Here is a 26508-nt window from a genome sequence, read left to right as displayed (position 1 = left end):
TACACACAGACTGCAAGTGAAAGGATCAAAAAACATGCTAACAGAAACCAAAAAGAGCTGGTGTGACCATCCTAATATCAGACAAAATAGGCTTTAATATAACAACTATTAAAAGAGATGAAGAAAGGCATTATGTAACGATTAAGGAATCAATCCAACAAGAAGATGTGACTATTATAAACATACATGCACACAATTACAGGGCACCTGGCTAATTAAAAAAATCTTAATAGACCTAAGAGAGACATAGACTCCAAAACAATAGTACCCATGGACTTTAGTAGGTCACTTTCAGCAATGGAGAGATCAACAGAAAATTTTCAACAAAAAATCAGCAAGGAAACAACAGAGTTAATTGACACTGAAGACCAAATGGACCCAACAGATATATACAGAACCTTTCACCCCACAGTGGCAGAATACATATTCTTCTCATCAGAACATGGAATTTTCTCTAGGATAGACCATATGATAGGCCACAAAACAAGTCTCAGAAAATTCAAAAACATCTAAATCATTCCATGTACCTTTTCAGATCACAGTGGAATGAAGCTGGAAATCAACAACTCAGGAATCTCTAGAACATATGTAAACACTTGAAGACTGAACTCCTGAATGAACAGTGAGTCACAGAAGAAATTAAAAAAAATTCTGGAAATAAATGAAGATAACAATACATCATATCGAAATATATGGGATACAGCAAAAGCAGTGTTAAGAGACAATTCCATAGCAATCTTTGTCTACATGAAGAAAGTGGAAACGTATCAAATAAATGAACTATCAGTGCATCTCAATCACCCAGAATATCAACAACAAAACAAACCCAACACTAATAGGAGGAAATGATCAAAATCAGAGAATAAACAAAATCAAAAGTAAAAAAAAAAACACACACAAAAATCAGTGAAATGAAAAACTGATTTTTTGAAAAAATAAACAAAATTGATACACTACTGGCACAACTAAGTAAAAAAAAGAAGGAAGCAAAAGACCCAAATCAATAAAATCAGAGATGAAAAGGATCTGTTAAAAGAGATACCAGAGAAATAAAAAGAATCATCAGAATTTATTACAAAGAGCTGTGTGCCAACAAACTAGGAAATCAAGAAGAAATGGATAGATTCCTAGAAAAATACAATTTACCAAAATTAAGTCATTAAAATATAGAAAACCTAACCAGACCAATAAAAAAGATGGTTATTGAATTAACAATAAAGATCCTTCCAACAAAGAAAACCTCAGGACCGGACAGTTTCACTACTGAATTTAAAGAAGAACTAATTCCAATTCTTCTCAAGCTTTCAAAGCAAATGTAAAGGAGAGAATCCTCTAAAACTCCTTCTATAAAGCCTGCATAACCTTAACACCCAAACCTGGAAAACATGCAACAGAGAAGAACTATACACAAATATCCCAGATGAACACAGATGCAAAAATACTCAACAAAATATTAGCTAATTGAATACAACAACACATAAGAAAGATCTTCCACCCTGATGAAGTGGGATTTATCTCCAGAATGCAGGAAAGGTTCAACATTTGCAAATCAATCAATATGATACACCACACTAAAGAACTGAAGAAATCATATGATTATCTTAATAGATGAAGAGAAAGCATTTGATAAAATACAACACCCTTTCATGATGAAAACCTTAACAAAAATGGGTATAGAAGGAACATTCTGGGCCAGCTCTGTGGCTCAGCAGGTTAATGCCCTAGCCTGAAGCGCTGGCATCACATATGGGTGCTGGTTCTAGTCCCAGCTGCTCCTCTTCCAATCCAGCTCTCTGCTATGGCCTGGGAAAGCTATAGATGATGGCCCAAATCCTTGGGCCCTTGCACCCATGTGGGAGACCTGGAAGGAGCTCCAGGCTACTGACTTCGGATCGGCACAGTTCTGGCCGTTGCAGCCATCTGGGGAGTGAACCATCAAATGGAAGACCTCTCTGTCTCTCCGTCTCTCTGTAACTCTGTCTTTCAAATAAATAAAATAAATCTTTAAAAAAAAGTAACAGTTCCTCAAAGCAATCAAGACAATATATGAAAAACCCACAGCAAGCATCCCATTGAATGGAGAAAGGCTGGAAGCATTTCCCCTAAGATCTGGAACCAGACAAACGTGTCCACTCTCACCATTGCTATTTAATACAGTCCTGGAATTTTTAGCTAGATCCATTAGACAAGAAAAAGAATCAAAGGGGTACAAATTTGCAGATGACATGATCCAATTTATAGGAGATCCAAAAGACTCCACTGAGAGACTATTTGAACTAATAAAACAGTTTGGTAAAGTGGTAGGATATAAAACCAATATGGAAAAATCAACAGCCTTTGTATACACAGACAAAGCCACAGCTGACAAAGAACTTGTAAAATCAGTACTATTCATAATAGCTCAAAAAAGAATTAAATACCTTGGAATAAATTTAACAAAGGATGTCAAAGATATCTACGATGAATGTTACAAAACACTAAAGAAAAAAATAGAAGAAGACAACAAAAGAATGGAAAAATCTTCCATGTTCATGGATTGGAAGAATCAATATCATCAAAATCTTCACACTACCAAAAAGCAATTTACAGATTCAATGTGATTCTAATCAAAATACCAACTACATTCTTTGCAGATCTAGAGAAAACCATGCTGAAATTCACCTAGAAACACAGAGACCCTGAATAGCTGATGCAATCTTATACAACATAAACAAAGCAGGAGGCATCACCATAGCTGATTTCAAGACATACCACAGGGCAGTTATGATGAAAACAGTCTGGTACTGGCACAAAAACTGACTTATAGACTAATGGAATAGAAATAAAACTCTACACATCTACAACCAACTTACTTTTGACAAAGTAGTTAAAAATCAATTTTTGGAGCAAGGACACGCTCTTCAACAAATGGCATTGGAAAAACTCTCAATGCATAAGTATGAAATTAGACCCCTATCTTACACCCTGTACCAAAATCCACTCTAAATGGATCAAGACCTAAATCTATACCTGATACCTTCAAATTACTAGAGAACATGGGGGAAACTACAAGACATTGGCATAGGCCAAGACTTCTTGGAAAAGACATCAGAAGCACAGGCAAACAAAGCCAAAATCGACAAATGGGATTACATCAAGCTGAGAAGCTACTGCACTGCCAAAAAAAAAAAAAAATCAGCAAAATGAAGAGGCAATTGACACAGCAGGAGAAAATATCTGAAAACTGTGCAACTGATAATGGGTTCACATAAAGAATCTATAAAGAGCTCAAGAAATTCAACAAAAACAAAGCAAATAATCCAGTAAAGAAATGGGCAAAGGATTTAAACAGGTGTTTCTCAAGAGAGGAAATTATGGTATATATACACTATGGAATACTACTCAGCTGTAAAACAAAGACACAAACAAACAAAAAACAAAATCCTGTCTTTTGCAACTAGATGGTCATGACTGGAAACCATTAAACTTAGTGAAATAAGCCAGTCCCCCAAAAAAAAAAACAAATATCATCTTTTTCCTGATCGAAAGCAACCTACAGAATACCGGAAATGTAATGTATTCAAGCGAGATAGTAGAAGAATGGATGATTGTTTATAGTCATTGTCTTTTCCACTGAGGAGCTATTTTGTTTAGCTTTTTTATTTTGTTTTGTTTTCTTTCTCTTCATACTATTTGCTGAACTCCTCTACTTAGAGTAGGGCTAACTATAAGATCACTAAGTAAACTGATAATAGATGATCATAAAAATTAAGAATGGGGGCCAGCGCCGTGGCATAGCAGGCAAAGCTGCCGCCTGCAGTGCCGGCAGCCCATATGGGCGCTGGCTTGAGTCCCTGCTACTCCACTTCCAATCCATCTCTCTGCTATAGGCTGGGAAAGCAGTAGAAGATGGCAGAAGTCATTGGGCTCCTGAACCCATGTGGGAAATCCGGAAGAAGCTCTTGGAACCTGGCTTTGGATGGGCTCAGTTCTGGCCATTGTGGCCAATTCGGGAGTGAACCAGTGGATGGAAGACCTCTCTCTTTCTCTGCCTCTCCTTCTCTCTGTGTAACTCTGACTTTCAAATAAATAAATAAATAAATAATTTTAGAAAATTAAGAACAAGAATCCAAGTGGGAGATAGGTGAAGGGTTGGAGTGTGGATGGGAGGCAGGGGAAGCCCCACTTTGTTCCTAAATCTAATAAAAAAATGACTGGCACAAAAAATATTCAATTTATATTGTTAAATGCATAAATTATTGAAAGAAAAAAGATATTCCATGTTAATGGAAAGCATAGAAGAACAGGAGCTGCCATACTGATATCAGAGCAAATAGACCTTAACACAAAAACCCTTAAAAGAGAAAAAGAAGGGAATTATGTAATGATTGAGGGAACAACTCAATAGGAAGTTGTGACTATTGTAATCAATACCAAAGTGCCTGGCCATTTAAAAGCTATGCTAGTGGCTCTAAAGGGAGAGGGGAAGATTTCAACACAATAGTAATGGAGGAATTCAATACCCTACTTCCATCAATGGACAAAAATTTCAACTAGACAAAAATTCAAGAAACAAACAACAGAGCTAATTGACACTATGGAACAAATGAACCTAAATGATATCTACACAACATTTCATCCCACACCTGAAGAATATACATTATTTTCATTAATGCATCAAACTTTCTCTAGACTAGACCAAATGATAGGCCATAAAGCAAGTCTCAAAAAACTCAAAAAAGTGAAATCATACCATGAATCTTTTATGACCATAAAGGAATGAAACTGGAAATTAACAACTTAAGAAACTCCTGCAAAGGAAACACTCAACAAAGTGAATATGCAATTGACAGAATTGGAGAAAATATTGGCAAACTATGCAATTGATAAGGAATTAACATCTAGAATCTATAAAGAGCTCAAAAAACTCAACAACAAAATGAACAATCCAGATAAGAAGTGAGAAAAGGACTTGATCAGCATTTTTCAAAGGATGAAATTCAGCTGGCCAACAGACACATGAAAAAATGTTCAGGATAACTAGCCAATAGATGACCAGGGCCACAGCATCTGCACCATCTCCTACTGTTTTCCCAGGCACTTTAGCAAAGCGCTGGATTGGAACTAGAGCAGCTAGGACTCAAACCAGTGTCCACAGGGGATGGCAGCATTGTAGGCAGAAGCTTTACCCGCTACGCCACAATGCCAGCCTCAACTTTCAACACTTTTCAAAGAAATACAGCAAATCTATACTCACAAGACTGCCTAGAATTCAATTTAAAGAATAACATATTTGAGAAGCAGGAGATGTTATTTATATGCAAGAAAAATATCAGTAAATAAAAGATAAAAAATTTCAGAGATGAAGAATTTTAAGCTTAGCCATATAAAGAGATTTAATGATTTAAAGAAAATACAAATACAGACCGGTGCCGCGGCTCACTAGGCTAATCCTCCGCCTAGCGCCGCCGGCACACCAGGTTCTAGTCCCGGTCGGGGCGCCGGATTCTGTCCCGGTTGCCCCTCTTCCAGGCCAGCCCTCTGCTGTGGCCAGGGAGTGCAGTGGAGGATGGCCCAGGTGCTTGGGCCCTGCACCCCATGGGAGACCAGGAAAAGCACCTGGCTCCTGGCTCCCGCCATCGGATCAGCGCGGTGTGCCGGCCGCAGCGCGCCGGCCGCGGTGGCCATTGGAGGGTGAACCAACGGCAAAGGAAGACCTTTCTCTCTGTCTCTCTCTCTCACTGTCCACTCTGCCTGTCAAAAAAAAAATTTTAAAAATTAAAAAAAAGAAAAAAAAAGAAAATACAAATACAATGAAGAAAGAAGTGGAAATTATTTAAGTGGAACTACTATAGTTGTATAGTATCTGAAATAATTTTTAATTTTATATTTTAATATAAAAGCAGATTCGATATGTAGAAAATAATGCATTTGTGACTTTGAAATGAGAGCAACAGAAACTATCTAAACATAATCACAGTGAGACAAGGTTAAAAAATAATAATAAAAAAAAAAGAACAGAGCTCAGTAGCCTATAGGGAAAAGTCAAACACTCATACATGGTTATAATTGGAACCCAAAAGGAAGAAAATCAATTTGAAGCTTATGATATCTTTTCCAAATATACTGAAAAATATGTGCACCAAATTCCAAGAAGTTGAATAATCCCTGACAGGGAAAACCACACCAAGATAGATCATAATTACATTGTTGAAACACAATATAAAGAAAACTAACTTATTAAAAGCATCAAGAGAAACGGGGGTGGGGGGTCTAGAAATCTGTTAGTCCTCCATTTAGAATCCAGCAAGCAAGAAAATGATAGAAAATGCAAAGACTTTACAGGAGGAATAGAAAGAGTTGAAAGAAAAACTAAAATTCAATATCCTGATGAAATATTCTTCAATGAAGGAAAAACAGAAATACTATAGTGCAAAGAAAGCCTAGGAAAATGTATTATTTTGACCATGAAATTATTAAAGTATGTTTAACAGAGTAAAGCAAATTCAGAAATTCTGATTAAAGAATGAGGACTATCATAAATGGTAATGCAAAAGTCTTGCTTTCTTGTTTAAAAATTCTCTTTTAATGATATTTACTATTTAAAGAAAAATAAAACAAATTTTGGGACTTATAATGTAGGCAGAGGCCGGCGCCGCGGCTCAATAGGCTAATCCTCTGCCTGTGGTGCTGGCACTCCGGGTTCTAGTCCCGGTCCAGGCGCCGGATTCTGTCCCAGTTGCCCCTCTTCCAGTCCAGCTCTCTGCTGTGGCCCAGAAAGGCAGTGGAGGTTGGCCCAAGTGCTTGGGCCCTGCACCCCATGGGAGACCAGGAGAAGCATCTGGTTCCTGCCTTCGGATCAGTGCGGTGCGCCGGCCGCAGCCATTGGAGGGTGAACCAATGGCAAAGGAAGACCTTTCTCTCTGTCTCTCTCTCTTTCTCTCACTGTCACTCTGCCTGTCAAAAAAAAAAAAAAAAAAAAAAAACCAAAACAAAACAAAAAAACCCTAATAATGTAAGCAGAAGTAAATGTTTAACAATATTACAATAATAGATGGAAAAGGAAGAGATCTCAGTATGCTGCCTCATGGTTCCTATTGCATATATAAAATTTTAAATATTATTTGAAGGTATTTGACAATAAACTGAGTTTTACTTATAAATGTAGCTTAGGATTACACCTGAAAATTAAAGAGATATAATTAGTCAATAATAGAAACAAAACAGAATGCTGAGCATTATGCAGTCCAACAGGAGGCAGTATATGATGAGATAATAAATAAAGAACAAACATGTGATGGGTTAAGGTGTCATTTGAATGCCTGCGTTCCCATATCAGAGAGCCTGGGCCCAAAAGCTGGCTGTTTACCCAAGAGTGGAATTGACTTCCTGGCTCTTAGCTTCGGCCTGGGCCAGCAGTGATTATCACAGACATTTGGTGAGTGCACCAGCAGATGGAAGATCTCTGTCTGTGTCCCTCTGCCTTTCAAATACACACCATAAATAAAGTTTAAAAGAATCAATTTAGTAATCTGAAAATAAACAGCAAATGATAAACAAGTGAGAATAACCCCAAACTTGTGTCATTTCAAAGCCATACATTTTCAAGTACCTTTCCAACTATAAGGGAATAAATAGGGAATTAGGATGGAATTTGTTTTTGTTTTTATTGCATGACTTTTATTTTATTTTAAATTATAAAATATAAAATTATAAGATATAAAATTATAAGAGTAGGAGCTGCTGGCCATCATCTGCAAATCCAGTATCTCACATGGGCACAGGTTCAAGTCCTGGCTGCTCCATTTCTGACCCAGCTCCCTGTTACTGGCCTGTGAACAGAAGTGGAAGATGGGTCAAGTGCTTGTGCCCCTGTACCCATGAGAGAGACCCAGAAGCTCCTGGCTCCTGGCTTTGGTTTGGCCCAGCCCTGGCTGTTGCAGCCATCTGGGGAATGAACGAGCAGATGGAAGACATCTCTCTTACTCTCTCGCTCTCTCAGTAACTCTGCCTTTGAAGTAAGTGAAATAAATCTTTAAAAAATAAATTAGAAAAGTGAAAAAATAATTTTGGATATTAACTACTTTGACCTCTGTCTTTAGATTGGTTATCTTTTAAGTTTTATTACTTTCAGGGAATTAGATAGCATATCTCTATATTAAACTCGGAGCGTCTGTAAGCTATTTCTATTGTATCTTTGGGGATTCTTGAAGTCAGAGCAATGTAATTGCAGGACCTCTGGAGAGCCCTACTGAACAGTGTACCCAGACATAATTTAGTAGGTGGGACAATATATAAGGAGAAGTTTCATGCCATGGAGTTAATAAACTACTGTACTATACTATCATTTTCCAATACCTTCTGCAAGTAAACATTTAGTGTCCACTTATAGCACTCAAGGGAAGATACAAAGATAAACAGTAGTTACTAAGGTAAGGATTTAATATGCCATGTTTCTTACCCATTGGCTTATTTCCCTCAATGATTGATGACTGCTCCTGGGGACATTAAATCCATAGAACACCTGTGTTGCCTACATCTTTAGGAAGATGGGTAGACAGATCTGCTCTTGAAATAAGCTTTCAGGTGTGTGCACCACACCTGAGGTGGCCTGGGTTGCCTACTGCTGGCCCTAACATGGAGAAGCCTGAAATGATACATGACTGATATTAACTTCTAAGGGACAACCACTCTCCTAGATCACTGTACACTTGAAGTTAAAATTAAAAGACATTCCTGTTTGTCTTTTCTTCTCCCTGTGGGGTTAATTACTTGAAATGATTTCTAAAACTTTATCATCAGGATCACCAGAAAGGTTTCTTAAAAACACTAGTTGCTCTGATTCAGTACAGATGGGAGTGCTCCGAGATTTTCATTTAAAGTTAGTGGTTAAATCTGCTGATCCACGGACCACCGTCTGTGAATCACGGAGTCAGAGTTGCCCTCAGACCTGCTCATGCTCCATCCTTTATGAAATCACAGTGAAAGGAGAAGAGGGAAAGAGGGGATGTGTCCCCAGTTTCCTGCTTTCTGGATTTCACTGCTCTTCAGAAAAACTGTATTCTCTCCTGCACCTTGACGATGAAGGAAGGCTGGCAGGGAGGGCTCTGTCACTGCACACGGACTCCAAAGCTGCCTGTTCCCGGACGAGGATGTTTAACTCTATGATGCAAGAAGGAAGTCCATTGTTAATCCAGACGTTAGGCACTTTCTCAGCGTAGCATTGTCAGTTCTGAAGGCGAAGCTCTGATGTGTGTTAAGTATGCCTCTCACTTTCTTCCGTTAGATATTTCCATACTTTGAAGGAGAAATCACCCTATAAACCACCAATTTTAGGCAGACCTTTGGGACAGAATTAGGAAAGAAAAATCTATCCAATATTATGTGCAAGGCTAAATAATGAGAATGAGAGAAAAGTAACTATAAATATGGCTGTGTTGTGAATATGGGCAAGCTTTTTGCTCAGAGGGTAGTGTAAACAGTGAATGACTTTGAAAAATTCAAACACTGTGTATCCTAAGTTCAAGATCTAAGGACAATTTGCTTTATGTAAAAGGAAGAAGAAAAGCATGAAATGAATTCCACTGGTAGAGCCAAACACCTTTGATTTATACATAATGTTTCTTCAGATAAGGACACAGAATCACTCTCATATTTCAATAATCTAATTTTGCATTCTTTGGAAAAAAATAGGGTCATTGATAGACTTCTGTTTGCCTTTCACCCTGGGGTATTTAAATAGATTTTGCACTTCAAAACACTATTTCACCAATTCCAATATCTTGTGGCATTTTCAGGGGTGGTTATGGTAATCAATGATATATTTTATTTCTATTTCTAATTGACAAATTGCTAAGATAAATATTTTACATTACACATGAAAACCTGATTTTCTAAAGGTCTTTTTAACCTTTTCTGAAAGTGGATGAAAAATTGAAAATAACTTAAACTAGTTGTAGAGATTTATGATACCTATAAATGAGCTAATTTGCATTTTGTTGCATCTCTACTGTATTTTTCAGCACCACTCCTCATTCTCAACTACTCCTTTGTTATTGACCTCCAACAACTAATTCTAAATTTACTACCTTTATTATATACAAAACATATGGTTAAAGTTATGCCAAAAACAAAATAACATAAAGCCAATAGAAAGGGAAATGACTAAAAGGTACATAATAACAAATTGATTTTAAGCTGCTTTGTATCTTATCCTATCAACTCTAGATTTTTTAAATAAAGTAGCACTATTTAATTGCTCTATTGGTAAGTTTTGACATACCAAGAACTACTGTGACAAATATGGCTAATTACCCATCCCAAATTTATGTTCTTGTTCCTTCTTCTATTTAATTATGCCTTTTTATTATTGTAGGGGTAAATACAACAAAGTCAAAAGAATATATGTTGCTGCCCCTTTGTTTTTATGGGGCACAAATGGAACTTATTGCTAGCGATTTTACGTTAAGATTCATTTATTTATTTGAAAGGCAGAGTTACACAGAGAGAAGGAGAGACTGAGAGTGAGATCTTCCATATGCTGTTCACTCTCCAAATGTCTACAAGGGCCAGGGCTGAGCAAGGCTGCAGTCAGGAGCCTGGAACTTCGTCCAGGTCTTAAATATGGATGGCAGGGGTCCATGCACTTTCACCTTCTGTTGCTTTCCCAGGTGCATAAGCAGGGAGCTGGATGGGAAGGGGAGCAGCCAGTACATGAACAGGTGCCCGCATGATATGTTGGCATCACAGGCAGCAGCTTAACCTGCTGCACCACAATGCTGGCCTCAATGACTTTATTTTTTTGCTGTTTACATCATGACATTTAAAATTTTTTATTTAATCTTTTCATTTATATAAGGTGAACAAATTTCATGAATTTCATATACATAGATTTAAAAGCATAATTATTTCTTCCTTTCTTCTTTTCTCTTTCAATTTTTTAAAATATTTTATTTATTTATGTGAGAGGTTGAGTTACAGACACAGTGAGGGAGAGACAGAGAGAAAGGTCTTCCATCCACTGGTTCACTCCCCTGATTGCTGCAATGGCCAGAGCTAAACCAATCGGAAGCCAGGAGCCAGGAGCTTCCTTGGGGTCTCCCACACGGGTGGAGCCCGGAGACTTGGGCCATCCTCCACTGCCTTCACAGGCCATAGCAGAGAGCTGGATTGGAAGAGGAGCATCTGAGACCAGAACTGGCATCCATATGGAATCCGGAGCTGCAGGCAGAGGCTTAACCCACTAAGCCACAGAGCTGGCTGCCTCTCTTTTCATTTTTACAATGACATACTTTCAGCTTATTTGATAATAAATTTTATTTTTTTACTTATTTCCTATTTTTGCAATAACAGCTTTTTAATTTACTTATACTCAAAGGTTTAATGCTCCAGACAACAAAAAGTTGACCAAAAAAAAGGTAAGATCATAGTACAACAGGAAAATATACAAGGGCTACAAGCAATAATCAAATGAAAATATGTTCCACTTCACTTATATAAAGTAAATTTTTAAATAGGTACAAGATCATCAAAACATACTAATATATAATTCTTTTTTTTTTTTTTTTTTGACAGGCAGCGTAGACAGTGAGAGAGAGAGAGAGAGACAGAGAGAAAGGTCTTCCTTTGCCGTTGGTTCACCCTCCAATGGCTGCTGCGGCCGGTGCGCTGCAGCCGGCGTGCCGCGCTGATCCAAAGCCAGGAGCCAGGTGCTTCTCCTGGTATCCCATGGGGTGCAGGGCCCAAGCACTTGGGCCATCCTCCACTGCACTCCCGGGCCACAGCAGAGAGCTGGCCTGGAAGAGGGGCAACCGGGACAGAATCCGGCACCCAACCGGGACTAGAACCCGGTGTGCCAGCACTGCAGGCAGAGGATTAGCCTGTTGAGCCGCGGCACCAGCCAGTAATATATAATTCTTAACATTTTGTTTGTCAGTGCTTTTAAATAATGTAGGACAAAACACTGCATTGTAGCAAAACAGATGTATATAGGCATTTCTATTTCTATTTATTTATCTATTTATTTTTGTTTTAGTTCTCACATGTAAGGGAAAACATTAGGTAAATGTGTTTCTGTATCCAGTTTATCTCACTCAACATGATGCCCTCTAATTCCAACCATTTTGATACAAATGGTAAAATTTCATGCATTTTTGTAGCTGAATACTATTCTATTATGTGCATGTTTATATATATATATATATTTATATGTATGGTACATATTCTTTATCAGTTTAACTAGTGATGGATAACTGGCTTGATTTCATATTTTGGTTATTGTGAACAATGCTACTATTACATATTGTGGTACAAGTACCTCTTTGATACCAGGAGTTTATGTCTTTTGGATAAATAACCAACAGTTGTATTGCTGGATCACATGGCAAGTTTACTTCCAATTTTTAAAGAAATCTACACACTTTTCCACAGTGGCTGCACAAATTTACCTTCCCACCAATAGTGTATAAGAGTTCCCATTTCTCCATATGCTTGCCAGTATTTGTTGCTCTCTGTCTTTTGTCTAATAGCTATTATGACAGGAGTGAAGTTATGTCTCTTTGTAGTATTCACTTGCATTTCCCTAATGCCTAGTAATATTGAACATTTTTTTCATATATTTCTGGGATATTTGTGTTTCTTCTCTTGTGAATTATCTATTGTTCATTTCATAACTAGATTTGGTTATATATTTTTGTCATTCATTTTTTTAATGCTGATATATTCTTTTTATTAATTCTTTGTCAGTAGCTTGAAAATATTTATTTATTTATTTATTTTAACTTTTATTTAATGAATTTAAATTTCCGAAGTACAGCTTATGGATTACAATGGCTTCCCCCCCATAACGTCCCTCCCACCCGCAACCCTCCCCTTTCCCGCTCCCTCTCCCCTTCCATTCACATCAAGATAAATTCGGTTGATGGCTCTTCCCTCTACTAACTGTTTCTTTTGCTGTGCAGAAGCGTCTGGGTTGGATATAAGCCCATTTGTGCCGTTTTGCTTTTGTTGCCTGCGCTTTGGGAGTCTTACACCTAAGAAGAAATCACTTACACCCTGTTTTCTTCCAGGATTTTTACCATCTCTGATCCTAAATTTAGATGGTTCAGAAATCTTGTGTTGATTTTTTATATCTGGTGAGAGGTAGGGATCTACTTTCATTCTTCTACCTATAAAAACCCAATTTTGTCAGCACCATTTTTTTTTTTTTTTTTTTGGACAGGCAGAGTGGACAGTGAGAGAGACAGAGAGAAAGGTCTTCCTTTTTTGCCATTGGTTCACCCTCCAATGGCCGCCACGGCTGGCGCACTGTGGCCGGCACACCGCACTGATCCAATGGCAGGAGCCAGGTACTTCTCCTGGTCTCCCATGGGGTGCAGGGCCCAAGCACTTGGGCCATCCTCCACTGCACTCCCTGGCCACAGCAGAGAGCTGGCCTGGAAGAGGGGCAACCGGGACAGAATCCGGCACCCCAACCGGGACTAGAACCCGGTGTGCCGGCGCCGCTAGGTGGAGGATTAGCCTAGTGAGCTGTGGTGCTGGCCATGTCAGCACCATTTGTTGAAGAGATTATCCTTCCTACAATGTATGGCCTGGGCACTTTTGGCTGTATGTATGTGGATTAATTTCTGGACTCTCTTCTGTTCCATGAATCCGTATGTCAGTCTTCATGCCAGTACCATGCTGTTTTAACTGCCATCACTCCTAGCATGCCTTATGTGCTGATGTCACGAATGGTGGTACTTCCAGGTGGACTTTGTTTGCTCAGTATCGCACTGACTATTCAGGGTTTTTTTGTGATTCTATACGATTTTTAGGATTTCTTTCTAATTCTGCTAATAATTTCATTGATATTTTGATAGTAATTTCATTGATTCTACAGATTATTTTAGGTGGTTATCCACATTTTAATGACACCACTTCTTCCAATCCATGAGGATCGAATACCTTTCCATTTTTTGTGTCCTTGATGATTTCTGTCATTACTGTTGTACAATTTTCATTGTAGAGATCTACTACTTCTTTGGCTAATTTTATTCCTAACTATGAGATTTATGCAACTATTGTGAATGGGAGTTTTCTCTTGATTTCTCTGTTGGTGAATTCATTATTGACCTGTGAAAAACCTATTGTTTTATGTAGGTTTATTTTGTCACCTGAAACTTTACTGAATTGGTTTATCAGTTTAACAGTTTTTTTTTTTTCATTACAGTATTTAGGTTTTTCCATGTACAACATCATGTCATCTGCAAACATGGCTGTTTTGCTGGTGATTTCATGAAATCTCTTTTACAAATGCTTTCTTGAGTGTCAAATGTCAGGTTTCTCTTCCACCTTCTACTTTTTTCCTCATGAAACGTGTGCAGGATTCCTACAGCAGGATACCTTAAGTTTGAAAATATAAGATTCATCCATATGATAATCTTATCAGGTAAAACTTGGAGTATTGATGGCACTTTGGAGTTTCCACGGCCACCTTTACTCCTTGACTTCTTTTTTGGCATAAGTAAAGCACACCTGTATCTTCTTTAAGTCATTATTTTTGGGGGGTTCTGTTATTGCAGCTAGAGGTAATTTGTTACCAACATACATAAATTTTCTACTCTGCTTTCTGGCCTCTTCAAATAGGTTTAAGTATCCATAATGATACTTGAAATGTACTTATTATCTTTCCTTTTTATAAAGAATACATTGAGATCAATTGTGCTCAAATTTAATGGATTGGAGATATTCTATATCACATTTCTCCTTTAACCTAAAAATAGAATTGACCACTTATGTTTCAATGAATGGATGGGCTGTTTAGAAACCTAGGGAAACTGAATTACCCATGAATTCATTTACGTAGACTTAACCTAATTAAAAGCATTTCTTATAAATAGCAATTTCTAGATGCTTTGAGAATTATGTTGATTGAAGGTACTGGCCTCCAACCTTTCTCTCATATATCTTATTCTAGTAATATTGACCAGGGTGCTAATTCCAGCAAAGTGTTCACTTCATGCATTGGTCAAGGCCTCAGTTCAGTCCTTACCTCTCACTTCTCTGTGACCCATCACTGTAACTGAAGGCCAACACATGTCAATCAGGAATACCCCAAGCTATCTCCAAGAAGCCAATGACTTGTCAGTGTTCCATGACCCTCTTGTTCTACAGAATCATTACTCTGCATTTCTTCCTCTCCTTACACCATTGTAACTGTCACAAACTCTTCACTTTCAGCTGTCAGTACTCCTCGTTTAACTAAAAAATACCCAAGCAATATACAGTGTTTCCTTATGGTCCCACAATGGACATTTTTCCCAGTTTATCTGTTTCAACAAATGACCTATGCATTTTCAAAATCTATTCAATGACTTTGTGCATCAGACACATTGACATTGTAAGTAATTTATTACTATAATTATCCCTTTTTCTTATAGACTATCTACTTTTCATCATCACTGTATTATTCACGTCACTATAAAAGATTTTATCTGTAGGTACAGCATAGTGCACTTCAGTTATGGTACATGTGTGCTGACTTTCAGCCAATGTTCTCCATGGAATAGTTAAGAAAACCAGTGCTTGTTTCATCACCCTCCATTCTCCCTTAAACTGACTTTAGTCATAATTGTATCTCAGTACTTGCCAGATCTAGTCTTACATAGGTTAACAATTGCCCCTCAACACGCCTATCTCAGGCTTAAATATATCCACTCTTCTTGCTTATCCTTTTGGTAATGAAAATACCATTGTCCTCCACAAATTCCATCCCTTCATGAGAACCTTTACATTAAGGAATTCGAGACACTTCATATGGCAAAGAACCAAGGAGAAACAGACTAGCTCTGCTCTCCATAAGGTATTGGTTCAGGGATCATTTTCCAGAGAAATGAGAGTAGTACAATTTGGCACAGGAGTTCACTGGTAACATTGAACTCCACTTCATGAATTCACAATGTTAAGGCTGATGGGAGGAGACTTTGTTTCTGGGACCTCATTATTCCTTTATTCCCATATTCCATCTTCAGAAAAGCTTGAGCTCAGAGAGTAAACAGTTTATTCAAAGAAAGAGATGAAGCAGGAAGCTGCATTTCCCAGTGCTGCTCAGTGCACATCTTGCAACATGAAAGCCAGCAGTTTGGCTCAAAGTCTCCTGCCTGGGTTTCCCAGCTGGAGTGTGGCAAATGAGTGAATTATAGAAGAAACCTGCAGCAGACATGAATGAGCAGCAGAGACCCCTGAAGAGCAGCCATTTGGAATGATTCTCACACTTTACCGTGCATCACAATTGCCTGGGAAGCTTATCAAAATGCGTATTTCAAATCAAACTTCCAGAGAGCCTAGGGCTCCACATTTTTGACATTTTTTTTTTCATGTTACTCTGAGACAGGTGGAACATGAACCATGCATTGTTCTAAAAACTACCAAGACTCTCACATGGTTGATACTTAAACTGGAAAAACTTGTACTGGGAATAATGATGAGAGATAAAATAATTAATTATTAACCAAAAACAAAAGTGGAGAATTTCTCCTTAACTACACAAAAACAAGGCACAGTACTTGTCAAATTGGTCAGCAATCAGTGAACTGCTAACACAGAGTGGGAGGTATCTTGCAATAAAAATTTCCCAGTGAATACAGCACTGAGACAGGGATCCTCCACTAATAGACTTGTCCTGTGCTCGCAGTATTGTGTATCAGCAGGTACTACTGCTGTCTAGGAAAGTCGGACTCAAACATCTGAAGCCAGATCAACTCCTTTGCATTTTGCCTGTTTTCTTCACTAGTTTCATTAAGGTTGTCATTCAGATTTGATTTATACCTAGTTGTCAGCTAGGTTTGTACAGGAAACAAAGGCAAAATCGGCTATAGTTGAGTGTCAATAATAGATCAGACTTCACAATGTTTTAAGCAGTATATGACTTTCCTTAATTGATTTCCAGAATACATACTTTCTACCACAAATTATTCATTTTTTTTTTTTTTTGACAGGCAGAGTGGACAGTGAGAGAGAGACAGAGAGAAAGGTCTTCCTTTGCCGTTGGTTCACCCTCCAATGGCCGCCACGGCCGGCGCACCACGCTGATCCGAAGTCAGGAGCCAGGTGCTTCTCCTGGTCTCCCATGGGGTGCAGGGCCCAAGCACTTGGGCCATCCTCCACTGCACTCCCTGGCCACAGCACAGAGCTGGCCTGGAAGAGGGGCAACCAGGACAGAATCCGGCGCCCCGACCGGGACTAGAACCCGGTGTGCCGGCGCCGCAAGGTGGAGGATTAGCCTAGTGAGCCGCGGTGCCGGCCCTTCATTGTTCTTAGGGTAGTCATTCTCAGGCTACAGGGCACTGACTCTGAAACTACTTTTTTATTTAACTTCAACACTAAGGTTCCGTCCTCTAAGTTTTCACACATCTACGCTCATTGCTAAGGGGCCCCATCTTTCAAGCTCAGATAATAGGTTGAGGGCAATATATACATATTGATTTCAAACCATACAACTTTAGGCTGTCAGTCTCATCAACTGAACAGCTGACTTCTATCAATAATTATATTTATATTGGGAACCAAGATGACTGGTGAGTAAGAAGCTCCAGCAACTGCCTGCAAAGATACCAATGTCAACAGCCATACCCACCCCATGTCACCCTCAAAAGAGCTAATGAGCCAGTTGAGAAACAGAGCCAGTTGAGAGGTCACCATGCTTTCTTTTGTGGTAGTCATCAGGATGGAGAGGAGGGCAGAGGGGAGGCAAGGGATGGGAGGGGAGGGGAGGGGAGGGAGAGGAAGGAAGAGTCACCCAGATTGCTCCTTTCCTCAGCTCCACTCCCTCTTGGGTGAGGGAGAGTGACCCAAATGCCGCTGCCAGACCCACTAGGGGGAAAAAAAAACAGCCAGGCTAAGCACCCCAGCTCCAGACTTAAGGCCCATAACTGTGGAGTGAATACTTACAGCTTTCAGCTGGGGGACCTGGGCCACTTCTCTGTCACATGCTGGAAGAAAGCAAACCTCCAGTAGTTCAGAGAGGACATGAGAGAGAACTTTGCTCTGAGCCTTGGAGCTCAGAGCAGGTCTGCTATGCTAGAACCTAACTCCTGATGAACCCCAAAGGCCTCTAGCATACAACCAGTGTCATAGATAAACCACTTGACTTGCCTAGCACCCTTCTGAGACTTGTACACCAGGTGGGCAGACTCCTTTTGGTGTGTGTCACTGGTACCCTCTGCTGGACTTGGAGAACATAGCCACTGTTTATGGAGATCTGTTACTCTAGGAATTCAGTGTGACCAGTCTCAGACCAGTATGGGTGGTCACGAGGCCATGTGACCACCATCCCATGTCTTGGGATTCCAAGGGTGGGCAGATCCTAATGGGTTCCATCTGTTGAGAAGAATCAGTCAACAGAGTCTGTGGACTGGGCTCAGTATCAGGAAGAGACTTACACCCTGGAGAGACAGACATTTTTGATGTGTATCACTAGTAGCCTCCCAAGGGCCTTTTGTGAAACCGCAAGATAACATAGGGCATGGTGATTGTGAGACCCAGGTCCCACAATGCAGTGTGCTAGGTGTTGCCTACCTAGTAACCTGCCTAAGTAGTGAAGAAGCTGCCTCTATCACTCTCCCTATATCCTGGGACAGAAAGCAAGGGATAATTCTTCTCTTTGGGACTCAATGCCTAGCTGATAAAACTGAGCATTGATGAGATCGTAATAGTCCCTTTTTAGGCACTTCTCCCAGGCACTGCTTAACAACTAAAATTTTGGGGCAAATTTGAGCTTGGGGAGTATTGTATGATTGAACCAATAAGAACAAATCAATAGTGGACCTGGGGCAAACCATGACTTAGGGTGCTATGCAATGCTGAAGTAACAGAAGCATCCATAGTCTCGGAGGGAATAACAAACAGCACATAATTTCTAGAAGAAGAGCTATAAATAAAGCCAGATTGTTGTAACTAATCCTTCAATGTGCAGATGATGCTGTACACCAATGAGCATTAAGGATTTCCAGGGAGATGGGACCTCACCTAAAGAGCAAAATAAGCAATCATGTAGCACCTGAAATATTCAAATGCTTGGTCGAAGATTTTAAAATGCCATTTTAAGGCTTCACAGAGAAATTATTTGATATTCTAGCAGATATCTGATAGAGACTGAAGCAATTAGATGATATCTAGCAGATGGTCTTCAACTGAAAAGTACACTGAGTGAAACTGAAAATGCAGTATAAGGCATCAATAGCAGAACAGATCAAACGGGAACAAACCTAAGAGCTCAGTGACAAGCTATTTAAAAATACACAATTGGAAGAGAATAAAGAAAAATAACCAAGAGGAATGAAGAAATTTTACAGGAAATATAGGGTAGCACAAACCAAGCAAATATATGAGTTACTGAAATTCGATAGAGAATGCCAAATGGGTAGAAGGCATATTCAAGAAGACAATAGCAGGAAACTTCTCAAACCTCGAAACAGATACAACTATCAGGTACAGGAAGTTCAAGCATCACTAGTCAGAGCAGTTCTGTCAAGTATAAACCAGATCATGTTATAGTCAAACTGTTAAAGTCAAGCCATGCTATAAGCAAGGTTAAACAGGTTTTTCAATATTGTAAGAGAAATGAAGCAAACAACATATAAAGGCACCCGGATTTCCTGACTGCAGACATCTCAGGAGAAACCTTACACGCTAGAGGAGAGTAGGGTAAGACTTTTAAAGGACTGAAGGAAGAAGTTGTCATTCAGGAATACTGAATCCATCAAGGCTATCTTTCAGATATGAAGGAGAGATGAATATATTCCCAAACAAAAGGTGAGAAAATTGATCACTATTCGACCTGTGTTACAAAAATGCTAATGATAGTTCTTCAGACTTAAAGAATGTGACGCTAGCAGCTAACATGAAAATATCAGAAGTTCATAGGTAATGTAATTTTATGTAACACTATAAACATGATATGTAAACCATATTTATTGTGAATGTTAAAAATTATAATCACTACATTAAAATATTAAGAAACATAAAATATTGAAAAAGGTTAAATAAAATTTCAAGAAGTCAAAATGTAGGGAAGAAAGGTCCACAAATATAGAGCTCTTTATGAGGAGCCCATGACCTGCTCCCTGTTTATAATCAATGTTAATTTGGTTTTATTCCAAGATTGCTTGTCATAGCTACAAAGCAAGAATCTTGTAAGACCTTCCAAAAATAAGCAAGCAATCAATATTCACCAATACAGAAAATCATTTATAAACAAATGCAGACTGTACAGAAGAAAGAAACAAAAGAAAAAGAAAAGAAAAAGAAAAAAAAGGAAAAAGAAGAGAGAAAGAGAGAAAGAAAAGAACTAGAGCATAAATTTTAAAAATTAGCAAGTTGGCACTAGTAAGACCTCACCTATCGATAATTACCTTAAATGTAAATAGGCTAAATTCTCCAATTAAAAGACATAGGGTGACGAAATAATTTTTAAACAGGACCTGAGCATATAATGCTGACAAGAAATTCACTTGACCACTGAAGACACACAGAGACTGAAACTGAAAGTATGGAGCGAGATATTCCATGAAATGGACACAAAGGAGAGGAGAAGCAGCCATGTTTCCATTTGGTAAAAGAGATTCTAAATCAAAATCAGTAAAAAGAGACCAGGAAGGTCACGTGTTAAGTGTTCACTCCAGGAAGGTCACGTGTTAAGTGTTCACTCCAGGAAGAGAAAATGATGCATGTAAATATATATTCACCACCACTGCAGTATCCAAATACACAAATCAAATATTAATAGATACTCAGAGACTGACGGCAAGGTAATAACATAGGGAACTTTAGCACCTCACTTCTAGAAATGGACAGGTCATCTGGTCAGAAAATGAACGAAGAAACAGAAGGGTTAAACTGCACCTGGCTCCTGGCTTTGGATCGGTGCAGTTCCAGCCATTGTGGCCAATTGGGGAGTGAACCCTCGGATGGAAGACCTCTCTCTCTCTCTCTCTCTCTCTCTCTGCCTCTCCTCTGTGTAACTCTTTCAAATAAATAAATAAATAAAAATAAATAAATAAATCTTTAAAAAATATATAATGGTGATTACCAGAAGTTGGGAAGAGAATTGCTGAAGGAATGTGGAAGGGTCACTGATGTGTACTAGGTCTTAACCAGATAGGAATAAGAAGCTCTGAGTACTGCTAAATAGTAGGGTGACTATAGATATTGCTAGTGCACTGTATATTTCTCTATTAAAAACAAAAAGCTGTTTGAGTTATCATGGTAAATATCAATCTCTGCCTATCTCCAAATGTACTCTTTCTTCATTGCTTAAGTGTCAATCAATATCCCTATCTGCTTCCTTCAAATTTCTTAGGCTCCTGCTTCTCAATTCTCTTTTTCTCATACTCATATGCCATTCATCGGTGACAGTGGCAGAGCCTTCACAATACGTTCCAAATCTAACCACTTCTTTCTAAGTCTACTGTTGGCATTACATTCAAAGACACTACACTTAAAGACACTATTACTTCTTACCTGGACTACTAAAAAAGGCTTTTCAAAATATTAATTTATTTTAAAACAAATTAGAATGTGTCACTACATAACTAAACATATCCACAGCTTTCCAACGCCCTTGGGGTAAAATTCCAAACATTTACTTAAAGTCCACAGGCTTCCATGTGATCTTACTCTAGGTTATTTCTCCAAGCTCATAATCTGCCATTTTTTTTTTTTTTTTTGACAGGCAGAGTGGACAGTGAGAGAGAGAGACAAAGAGAAAGGTCTTCCTTTGCCGTTGGTTCACCCTCCAATGGCCACCACCGCCGACGTGCTGCGGCCGGCACACCGCGCTGATCCGATGGCAGGAGCCAGGTGCTTCTCCTGGTCTCCCATGGGGTGCAGGGCCCAAGCACTTGGGCCATCCTCCACTGCACTCCCGGGCCACAGCAGAGAGCTTCTGCCATTTTTTCTTAAGTCATGCTTATCACCCTAGTCATATTGATGTTCCGATAGCAAGTCAAGCAAGTTCATGCCTCCCTTTTATAACCATAGAGTAAATTCACTTAAGTATCTCAATAAATTTTGGAAATTAATCAGCATTTGTTAACAAATCATATATGCCATCAAATATAAATTCCAGTTGGTATTAAATATGAACTAAATCAAGAATAAATTAAAGCTCTCATTGTAGGATATCAACATACTGTGATAGTATAAACATTAGGCATATGCAGTTTCTTATACATAAATGCTGCCTGTATCATTAATAGTACCACTTTAAACTGATCATCTAGTTAAAATGTTTAAATTGTCAATTCTTTCTTTCAGTTTAAAATTTTTGGTTTGGCCTAATTGTTGATATTTTATACTATAAGAATATTTCAAATTTCATAATTTGATATTCCAATTAAACTGAGCTACACTTCAATCCTTATAGTTTATGATGAGAAAAGTAACATTAATTTTGAATGTTTCTCAATTTGGCACTTTTTTTAACTTAAAACACGTAAGTTGATAGTAAGTCCCAAAATCAAAAATTAGACTTTACTAAGACAAAACAAACAACCCAAAATATTGAATCTGTCTTCCTAGTCAATTCTGGTATTCTTTCAATATCTAGAGAAGCAAAACAGAACAAAGCAAAACAAAAACAAACAGTAATTAAAAAAACCCAAAAATTATAGCAATGGCACATTTCTTACCATTCACCTGGAAGATGTGAATCTGATAGATTTCTTCATAGCCTTGTGCGTAGCAAGTGTAATTGCCCATGTGAGTTGTAGTCACCTTCGTGATATACAAGGACCCATCATCTCCAAAGTCCTACAAAGAAAGTACAATGAAGTAAAACAAATTGTACATATCAGAATATATTTTAATAATTTCATCTTAAAACATATGTTCAGAAGTAAATTAAGTGGAATAAAGAATTGTTTAAAACTATTAAAAAGGCCATAATAAATGTGTAAGACTTAACATGGCCATTTTCTTAAACTATATTGTGTTTATAAAGTGTTGATCTCACTAATAGCTTTTTGCATATTTATCTGTGATATGAGTTTATATACAGAACAAACTAATTTCTATGTGTTAGTTGTAATTTGATTAATAGACATATTTTTTCTTTTGACAGCAAAACCAAATGGCTGATAATTAATTTCTCATACTTGTAATTATCCACTAATGTTTAGATTGTTTTTAAGTAGTTATCAAAAAAGTAGCTATTAAACATTGTGATTTCATCAATTAAATTTATAGCCATATCATAGAATGGGATATATTTTCTAAGCCTAGAAACCAACCACTATTTTCAAATAAAATAACTATACCATGGCAAATCAGATAGGACATTCATACGACCATTTTGGAAAATAGAAAGAAAATATGTTGCACTGTTTATTGAGATCAAAATCAAGAAGCACCTACAGAATGCAAGGACAGACCAGAAAGTATTTTTTTTCCATAAAGGGCAATGAATACACTTAGAAAAAGTGTCAAAATCAGTTCTTTCAAACCTGTGGAATAGATAAAAGTTGTCAGCAATCTACAGTATATTTACTTGAAAACCCGGCAGACTCTCAGGAAGAATAATGAGATTGGTGGGATTTTAAGTTGACTTTCTCTTTCTTTGTCCATAACTGCATGGTAGCCTTGAACCCCCCTCCTGGTAAGTGCTCACTGTGAGAACTCTAATCAAAGCAGATATTGGAGGGCAAGAACAAGCCTGCAGCACTCACACTGCCCCATCCTCAGAGAATTGTCTCTCTTGGATCCCGCTGACAGTTCCTTGACAACTTATATTTTCACAACTTTTCTTTACTTGAGCAGACTCAGGGCTCACTCCGTGTAAACAGTCCTACCCCACAGCCTTTATTACAAACAGCAGCAGCAGGTGTTTAATGTGATGACGCCCTGAGACAGAGATACTATGTGGGGCAGACACCAGGACAACCAAAGAAACTTAAAAGGAAAAACTGGAGACTAAGATGTGCCTAGAGGGATTTGAAAAGCTCCACATATTCGTAGGAACATAGAAGGCCATACACATGAGCAGGGCAGTGTCTTCCCAGGGAAGACATGGGAATTATTTACCGTTCATCCAGACATAACGCAGGAAAGAAAGGAAGGTAAATTAAATTTCCTTAATACTTCTTTCTCCATAAAAGTCACCAGTAAAGTCAAAAGATGATGGAAGAAAATATTAGCAAACCATTTATCAAATATGTGCCTTGTTTCCAGAAAAAATTAACTACTATAATTCAACAAAGAACATGAACGGTCCATTTAAAACAATGGTTAAGGTTTTCAAATTAATGATTTTCAAAATATTTGCAAGTGATTAACTCTATAAAAGGATGTACTGCATTATTAGTCATCAAAGAAATGCAAATAAATATGAAAATGAGATACTGCTTCAAACTCACTAGGTCTGCTTAAACAGAAGCACAAACAGTAACATCTTAGGAAACAGAAACTTGGAACTTGAGAGCATTGCTGGTGAGAATATTAAATGGTGTATTGGTTCTGGTAGCAAATCTGCCAAGCTTCAGAAGTTAGAAGTTATCTGTGACTAGCAATTTCATTTCTAAGATAAGAGTATACCCAAAAGAATCAAAACATATCTAAACACAGACTGTACACAAATGTTCACAGCTCAGAAAAGCCACAAAGTGATAACAACCCAAACATCTATCAGTCCATGAGAGAATAAACACAACACAATGTGTATACATATATATATATATGTATATATAATTTTATGCTATAAAATGAAACCATATACACAAGAGATAAATTGCATGAGTCCAATTACACAATATGCCCATAAAGACCATATGCACAACATTAAAGACATGTTACCGATAACTGGAAATGAGGGGTTGGGAATATAAGAACCAACTTCCTATAGATAGGAAGTCTTTTTTTTTTTTGCAGAAATGAAAATATTCTCTATTTGATAAACATAATATTTGCAATGATTTGCTAACTTGGTATAAATCACTGATTTCATACATTAAAGGGTTTATTTTATGGAATATAAGTTATATCACAGCAAATCTATCATTCAAAATAAAATCTACGTGATATAAATATCAAAATGACTCATGCTATAATAAAACTTTATTACTGTGAATTATGTAATATTTAATAGAAAAAAATTTAAATCAAAAAAATAATGATTGATATATTTATATAAAAATAAATACTTCTGGGCCAGGCACTGTGGCATAGTAGGTTAAGCCTCCACCTGTGGCTCTGGTATTCCATATGGGCACCAGTTTGTGTCCCAGCTGCTCATCTTCTAATCTGGCTCTCTGCTTATGCCTGTGAAAGCAGTAGAAGATGTTCCAAGTCCTTGGGTGCCTGTACCCATGTGGGAGACTTCTTAGAAGTTTCTGGCTCCTGGCTTCAGATTAGCCCAGCTCTGGCCTTTGTCGTCATTTGGGGAGTGCAGCAGTGGGTGGCGGTCCTCTCTCTCTCTGTATCTCCCTCTCTCCTTCTCTGCAATTCTGTATCTCAAATTATAAATCAATCTTTTAAATAAATAAATAAATAAGAATTCTACATTTTCAGGCAAAAATAAACTGTAGATACGCAAAATCTAAAAAACTCAATGCATATATTCTTATATGTAATTAATTATTATGTGCCAAATATTGTTCTAAATATTTCACAAAAATCAACACGTTTGATCTGTATATGAAACCTATGAAACTTAAACTCCACACCAAGCTGCCTTCCTGGTCAGTCATAAACTGAGGTAGGAATAAGGGCAGAAAAAGGAACAAAGAAGAATTGGGACAAAATGCTCAAAACAAAAGAGGTGAAATACAATAACAGGGATAAAGAAAAGAGAATGGGGACATCGGGAGCATTTATGAGAAGGGGAAATTAAAACTACCTGCAATAATATAACAGTGCTCCAATACCTATACTTTATGTGAAGGCATATCAAAGATTTGGAAAAATGAAGTTGGGAAAAGATTATTTGAGTGTAAAAACTTTTTGGAATCCTTGCATAGGTTTTCATAACATGCATTTTCCATGAATTTTTTGAAGATTGCTGGTATTTCTGACTTTACCTGTACTCATGCAATGTGCAACTATGTTAAAAATAGCTTCCCCCTAGCTGATACTCAGTACAGATTGATTGCAATCAAGGAAATTGCCACAAGAGTATTGAACTTTGGCCTGAAAATATACTAATAAAATGTTTTAACAAGAAGAGAGATCAGGAGACAGGGAAGAGGGTGAGTGAGAGTGTTATGACGGTGTTATGATGTGCACCAAAGGACAGAATTTGGAGCCTGAACCCCAACAAGCTACGTGGTACAACTGCCGTGATCTGACTCCTTGCTGCACCAGAAGCTGCCATCGAAACACAGCTCAGAGGCAGCATTGTCACACAGTGGGTTAAGTCGCTGCCTGTGATGCCAGCATCCATATTGGACCCGCTGGGTCTTGTCCCAGCTGCTCTGCTTCCAATCCCGCTTCCTGCTAACATGCCCAGGGAAGCAGAGGAAGACAACTCAAGCACTTGGGTCTGTGCCACCCATGTGGGAG

At 38.1% G+C, this 26508-nt stretch overlaps 1 protein-coding gene across 6 annotated transcripts in view; it reads right to left on the bottom strand.

Moving 5' to 3' along the window:
- FSTL5 (follistatin like 5) overlaps positions 1-26508 on the bottom strand; it is an 837077-nt gene that overhangs the window by 221713 nt on the left and 588856 nt on the right. For all 6 annotated transcript variants that reach the window (XM_051831718.2, XM_051831717.2, XM_051831719.2 and 3 more), the window contains exon 8: positions 22647-22767. In XM_051831718.2, coding sequence (XP_051687678.2) covers positions 22647-22767 — 121 coding nt within the window. The remainder of the gene's footprint in view (positions 1-22646; positions 22768-26508) is intronic.

This window comes from Oryctolagus cuniculus, chromosome 8 (genome assembly GCF_964237555.1).
Source record: "Oryctolagus cuniculus chromosome 8, mOryCun1.1, whole genome shotgun sequence".
Taxonomy (NCBI): domain Eukaryota; kingdom Metazoa; phylum Chordata; class Mammalia; order Lagomorpha; family Leporidae; genus Oryctolagus; species Oryctolagus cuniculus.
Note: the sequence above shows the minus strand (reverse complement) of the source record. Positions and strands in the feature narration are given on the sequence as shown.